This window comes from Aquila chrysaetos, chromosome 4, assembly GCF_900496995.4.
Source record: "Aquila chrysaetos chrysaetos chromosome 4, bAquChr1.4, whole genome shotgun sequence".
Lineage (NCBI taxonomy): Eukaryota > Metazoa > Chordata > Aves > Accipitriformes > Accipitridae > Aquila > Aquila chrysaetos.
Window position 1 is genome coordinate 51,771,385 of NC_044007.1, and position 7,223 is coordinate 51,778,607.

Here is a 7,223-nt window from a genome sequence, read left to right on the forward strand (position 1 = left end):
GTCAGCACAAGATAAGCTGACCACCCAAATCCCACACTGGGATTATTTTGAAGACTTAAGTGAGACTTGCACACTGAAAGGTGATTTCTTAAGATACCATCTCCAACAGTGGTGGAGACAACACTGGAATAAACACGTCATTACAATGCCCAGTACCATCTTCTTTAGAGTTTAATGCTTTTAAACCACATTTTGGAAATACTTGTTCATTTCTGCTAACGTCAAGGTTTTTTTGTTCCAGGCAAATGAACTACCAGCAGAACTAACAAAAAATGAACGCATCCTCCGACTCCTCCGCATGAAGGAAAAGCAAAGGAAAAGCTAATGCAGCCCTGTAGCAAATGCGGTTTGACAGAGATGTGCCCTGACCACAGTACCATGACAGTAAACCTAGGTTGCCCGAGAAGGGCTTGTTGGAACAGTTTACAGAACTGATTAGCCTCTCCAGTACACACTCCCTGAATGCACGAGGCCCTTGCCATGGGCTCGCCATGGGCTAGGGCCTTTGCCTGGCATTGCTGAACGAGAGCAGGGCTTGGCCTGAGAGCTGCGTTGGCACTGCAGCCCTGCCTGTACTCCGGGATCCCACTGGTCCCAGCACTGCCGTTTGCTCCTCCATGCCTGCAGCATACGTATCCCCGCATGCGCAAGCGCTCCCACCTTTTCAGACACGCGTCCCCATACTGGCATGGCCACACACCTGTAACGGGTGCCTCGGGGCGCACGTGTGGGTCGGGAGCACTTGGCCCTTGTGCCAAAAGGATGCCCAGACCTCGCAGCTGTTTGGATGCAGCTGGTCCCGGAGTAGCCCCAAGGTGCCGCTGCCCTCCCTTCGTTGGCAGCGCTAGCTCAGACCATTGCTCTCTACCTCCAAGTGCCGCATGGGGCTAGAGGTAAGATCCCACCTGTGACATCCCAACAGGAAAAGTCTTCCTGCCAGCCTAGGGTTTTGGTAACATTTTGGCTACTACATGAAGCTCCATAAAAATGATCCAAAGCGTTACAAATTGTGCCAAAAGCTACCGACCAAACAATAAGCAAGGAGATGTCCTCCTCAGTTGTAGCATCTTGATCTGTCAATGTCTGGCAACAGAAACACAGAGCAGCCATTGATAGCATTTTGCAATGCATACGCAGTGCTATGGGGATCCATCGCCAACCCTACAGTCTATGTACATGCATTTTTGGGGGGCAGGGGGGAGGATCAGTCACTGAGCAAACCAATCAGGGCATATCATTCACTGGCGCAAGTACATCAGAAATTTAGCTGTTGGGCACAACAGCACAGATGCTATAAAAGTGATATATGTATGTTCTGTACACACATATATATGACACTATGGTTTAGTACCCACAGCTACTATGCAATGCACTTGTTCCCCAGGTCTGTGATGGGAGTTAAGGGAGAAGTGCGCAGTGTACGGGTGTTTGAGCAGCTGGTGAGAGGGTTACACAGAGCCACACTCGAATAGGCCCACTGACTAATGCAGGGATGGAAAATGAACTCTCAACAGCAATTTTGGCCTTTGTTGTGGTTGAGATGCTTAGACACACTACTAGTGCCTGTGTGCGGAAGGCAGTGCAAATTGTAGATGGTTTGTGAAGAGCTATGTTTTAACCACGTTGCTGTAAGACACCCCATTAAAACCCAGTCATTTCTGCGGTATAAACAGTATATAATACATCCTGTTAGCCACAAAAACATTAGAGATTATTTTACAGTGGATTGAGGTATAAAGTTAGTTCAGTACATATATCCAGGCAGTTCACCTGCCTTCAAGCCTTAGCAAATTACTGAAAAATTGCTTTAAAAGTTGAAGACAGAGAATATTGTAAGGAAAAAATATTCCCCGCTTAAAAAATACCTGCCTAGGATTCAGCTGCACTGTTGCAGTTTTGCTTCAATGAGTTAAAAAAAAAAAAAACTTTTAGTGAACTAGCACAAATGAATCTAGTTTACTTAGTGCAAATTAGCCATACATATTACCAGATCATGAAGTTATTCTTTTTGTGAGTAAGTTAGGTAAGAAGTCAGGGTTCTGGTGAAGAGAACAGAAGTGGGTGTACATTTGCTTGCAAGCTGGAATTGCTATTCAAATTCTATTCAGCATTAGAAAGGAAAGCTTTAGATTTCCAACAATTTGAGAAGACACCAGAAAAATCTGTTTGTTTAGGTAATTCATGCTGCTGTATTTTTAAATTAAAATAATGTTGTGCCTAACAGAAACTTGCAGACGAACTGGTGCAGAACCAAAGAATTATGGAAGATGCTTAGAGGATGATTGTATCCAGGGTTAAGTTCTGCAACAGACTGAAAAATACTGAGCATGCAGAAATCTCAAGAGCCTTACTGGGAACTTAAGTTGCACAGCATTACATGGGACTGGACTCTAACTTCTTTAACAGGCAGCGCTGGAGAGGATAGTTTTATTTGGACCCCCCAGTGGGTTGAAGATGAACATACTGTTTTGGAGAATGCTAGAGGGACTCTAGGCAGCCTGGCCTCAGTATTGATTTTTCTCCCCAAAGTTTCTTCAGAGCAACAGCTGGGAACAACCACACTCACACAGATGAAAAGCCCTTTCACAGTTGTAAAGGGGGAGGATAATCATTAGAAGGTCTTCAGTAGTCATGCTGGGTGAGCGATAAATACTCTTAATATCAGACACGCTGTAATGATCAAGCGGTCTTCCTAAAAAATGTGGAAGCATCCACTGTTGGTGAGGGTCTCCTATTTTTTCCTGATTGCAGAGCACAGGAGAGAGGACAGGGCAAGCCAACAGTGGTCCTGTGACAGCTAAAGTACGTGAGCTGAGACAACAACATGCAGGTGTCCAGCATCTGCAGGTGGCCTCTCCTTTCTGCCAGACATATTTTCTTGTGAGAGTCGCCTCACCCCAAAGGGGGCAGCTACTCAGCAAAGAGCTGCTTCTTGAACTACACCTGTCCATGGGAAGATGCATGTCTGCTCCCCACCATTTAGAGTGGGACTTTCCAAGTTTTGTGTCCAGCTGCCTCCATGACTGGCCACTGCAGCCGGGGCTCTCATGCAACAAGCAAAGAACCCCTGGGATGCTGCGTCCTGTACAGACCATCTGCTGACCTCCTTCTGAGAGGATGCAAGTTACCAGGTCCTCCTTTTTTTGAGTGATATTGGGCTATAACTGGCTTTTCTTATTTCTAAACAAAATTTGAAATGTGGGGCTAGCATGGCTTGAAGGGGGAGGCTTGTAGCTCCCTCCTCGCTCTCGTTAGTGCTGGCTGATAGGGCACACAGGTTGGGGGGGGGGGGGGGGGGGGGAGGCTCTGTGGTGGAGAGCTGGCAGCAAAGCCTTTCTCTGCCCTGTTCAGGCTGAAGCTGAATCTAGCTTCAGCAAAGACACTGTTCAGCCAACATGGGATTTTTAGGCGTGGAAACCTTCCCATCGGGAGCATCTGTTTCATCTCAGAGCCTTTGGAGAGAGGGCTTCCCTGTAGCCAAAAGGTGCTTATTCTGCCTGTAGATGGGCTCAAAAGTTGCAATACCGTTTCTCACCATGCAATTAACCTTTTCACAAAGAAACCTTAACAATTCTTAGTATTTATGTAGCTGCTGTTATCTTTAAAGTGCTCGGTAAATACTGCTGTGGTTTGTTTGTTGTTCTAAAACGGAAACCTACTTTCCCTTTGTGGCTGAAGTGATTCACAAATATTGACAATAGTTCTTTGCATAGTTGTGATGCCTTTTGTGCAAGGCTTTCAAAGTCCTCTACAGACACCATTACCTTTGTAAGTTCCAAAATGCATTGCTGGGGGAGGCAGGAAAATAGATTATTTCATTCACACACCAGGGAAATGCAGCAGCTGTTCATCAGTTCATATCAATAGACAAGAGTAAATTTAGACTAGAAATTAAGGGGCACCAAATCCATTTCATAGATGGCAGGATGAAGGTAGATACCATATAATGATGTGAAATAGAACTGGGACAGGATAACAAGCCAAATAATTTTTTGGGTTGGGTTTTGGGGTTTCTTTTCCCCCAAAAGTGCCATATATATATCCATCTTACACCCCCAAAAAATCAGCTCTGCTAGCACGCTGCTTTTAGGCTTGCCTCTCTGCACATTCAGATCCAGGGGCCCAGCCTGCTGTCCTCTCCACCTGGGATTTATGCAGGTGCTGTAGCCTGGTGACTTCCCATCAGCTACAAGTGAGTATGAAGGATGTGCAACCAAGAACAGGCTCCACAAATGAGTGAAGGAGAAGTATAGGCATCTTTCTTTTATTTCACTAGTATCGAGTCCTTGTAGGATGGGGATGAGCACAAGGAAGGGCCCATGGGGTACAGAGAGAAGTGGCATCCCATCAGTGGCATGGTAGCCTCAGAGGTCCCAAATACATGGAGCTCTTCATTTAAGACAATCAGTGCAGCGCAGTGTGCAGGGACATGTATTTAGTAATGATACAAAAGGCAGTGTTGTACCTCCTGACTTGCACATGCTGTTCTTCCCTTGGAGTGAAACTGTATCACTATTGATCCACCCACCTCTGTTTAGTTTAGAAGAACTGAGAGGATTAAAGCTCCACATCAAACAGCTGCAGGTCATATTTAGTGCACTTTAACAACAATGATTATTTGCCTCAGAGTCAGAGCCTCATTGCAAGAATAATTCACACTTCTTTATTCAGCCAGTCATGGTGACTATTGGGAAATTCATAAGTAAACCAAATCTCATGTTGTCTCAGAAATTTCAGAATTCTTTTCTGTACAGAGAAAATGAGGTAGCACAAACTCTGTCCCATTTGTACTTCACTTAATATGAACACTGAATGGATGTAAAATACTGCCTTTGTCTGGAACCTGTGAGTGAGTGGTGTTAAAACGTTAATGTTTGCTACAAGTCCAACCAAAGATTATACACATGGCTTTTTTTTCCAGCAATGGAGTATTGTACTGCACACATGGGACTGAATGGAGTTGTGCCTTCTCACAGCAGGTCTGCATTTGGTCCTTGGAAATGTCACAGTAGCTTCATACTTTTCTGAATTCCACAGTTTCTTTTGACCTGCCCTTTTATGCATTTGATAAAAGCTATATAAATTTATGTAACTCTGTATAAGACTAATATTCTGCAACAGGAATGTTGCTTTGCTAAAACACATTTTTCCATACCATCATTTCAATAAAAATGAATGTAGTCCTCAGATTATCTTGTCTGCATACTTCAACATTTCTTTCCTTTCCTCCATATTCTACTCTTTCTCTTTGTAGAATACCAGAATTAATTTCCTATTTAAGTAAAGACCACTTCATTCTATTCCACTTGATTGATTAGGCTTTTATTATTTTCCAGGTCTTTACAGATGAGATAGCATTCACAAAACAAATAAAGCCAATGCCCTGGCTTGAGAAACAGGAAAACTTAATTTAGCATGACATAACAAGGTTTGTTTCAAAGATCCAGACATCACTGACAGACTCCCCTTGACATTAAATCCATTAGGTCGGATCTGAAAGGAAGACTATAAAAAGCAACTTAGGAAGCAAAGGAATAAGACTACACTTTTATTCAGTTAGTCAAACATGTCTTGGTGGTTCTGTTATTATTCCTAAAGGTAAAACTGGCCCTTACACTGATCTGACCTACTTGAGTTTAAAAAAAATCTATGCCCTGCTGATATGCTTATTATGGTATGCAGTAGATTATGAATGTTATAAAAGGGGAAAAGAGTCTACACTGAAAACCATATTTTTTACTTTGTGTTTGACATCCCATGCTTTTTGCCTCATTCCTACAGTTTTCTATTGTGGTGAGCTACATTTTAAATCTTCATCAAAAATTTCTACAGCTACAACTCAGTAAAGCATCTCCATCTATTCAGAGAATGTAAAGAGAAAGTGCTGTGACTTGTTCATGGCCCAAATCACTACAAAGGATGATTTCTGGTAGTGGAAAACGCCTTAATTTTGCACATGAAAGCATAACAAAACAGTGTCAAGAGGCTGAAACTAGACAAATTCAAACTTCACACTCTGGATTTTCAAGACGGAGAATAAGTATCTATTGAAAAAAATTGCTGAGATGATTCCTTCATCATTTGAGTTAAAAAAACCCAACAATTACTTTTCATTCTGAAAGATGTGTTTCACCTGAAACTTTTTGTGTTTGATTCAGGAATTACTGGATGAAATTATGTGATATGCAGGAAGTAACATTATGTGATCATAATAGTCTCCTTGATTTTAAAATATATGAATCAATACATATTTTGCTTTATCTCCTCAATGATTTAAAAAGATGCTAAGTCTCATGAGATCAGTAACAAGACCATAGGCCTAGCAACTGTGGCTGTAGCTGCACGGCAAAATGAAATCTGAGACACGTACCTAAGTTTTCTCTAAATAGTCCATTTTGCTCTCACAATGTTGACAAGGCATTTTAACTGGACTAATGCTTTAATGTCCTGCTTTTAATGTCAAGTCAGTTCGTTCAGAGCTGGCACAAGGGCTGTGTAGTGCTGCATCTTGCCAGGGAGCAGGGATCAGCAGAGCAATCTGGGATGTGCCGGTGGGGAACACAGCTAAGTCAGGAAGGAGCAATGGATGCAACTTCTTGCTATGGTGTATTGGGTTTGTGTGGCAAGGTTTTGGTAGCGGGGAGCTACAGCGGTGGCTTCTGTGAGAAGCTGCTAGAAGCTTCCCCTATGTCCGACAGAGCCAATGCCAGCCAGCTCCAAGACAGACCCGCTGCCAGCCAAGGCCTAGCCCATCAACAATGGTGGTAGTGCCTCTGGGATCACATATTTGAGAAGGGAAAAAAAAGTTGCTGCAGCACAGAAACTGTAGCTGGAGAGAGGAGTGAGACCATGTGAGAGAAACAACCCTGCAGACACAAAGGTCAGTGAAGAGGGAGGGGGAGGAGATGCTCCAGGCGCCAAGTAGAGGTTCCCCTGCAGCCTGTGGGGAAGACCATGGTGAGGCAGGCTGTCCCCCTGCAGCCCATGGAGGTCCACGGTGGAGCAGATACACACCTGCAGCCCAGGGAGGACCCCACGCCGGAGCAGGTGGATGCCCAAAGGAGGCTGTGACCCCGTGGGAAGCCCGCGCTGGAGCAGGCTTCTGGCAGGACCTGCGGACCCGTGGAGAGAGGAGCCCACGCTGGAGCAGGTTTTCTGGCAGGACTTGTGACCTCTTGGGGGACCCACGCTGGAGCAGTCTGTGCCTGAAGGACAGCACCGCA

General features: G+C 44.3%; 1 protein-coding gene across 6 annotated transcripts in view; it reads left to right on the forward strand.

The window, feature by feature from the left end:
* The window catches only part of ANKRD29 (ankyrin repeat domain 29), a 34,352-nt gene extending 29,165 nt beyond the window's left edge, over positions 1-5,187 (forward strand). For all 6 annotated transcript variants that reach the window (XM_030012066.1, XM_030012068.1, XM_030012071.1 and 3 more), the window contains one exon: positions 242-5,187. In XM_030012066.1, coding sequence (XP_029867926.1) covers positions 242-325 — 84 coding nt within the window. In that variant the 3' untranslated portion in view covers positions 326-5,187. The remainder of the gene's footprint in view (positions 1-241) is intronic.
* The last annotated feature ends 2,036 nt before the right edge of the window (positions 5,188-7,223 follow it).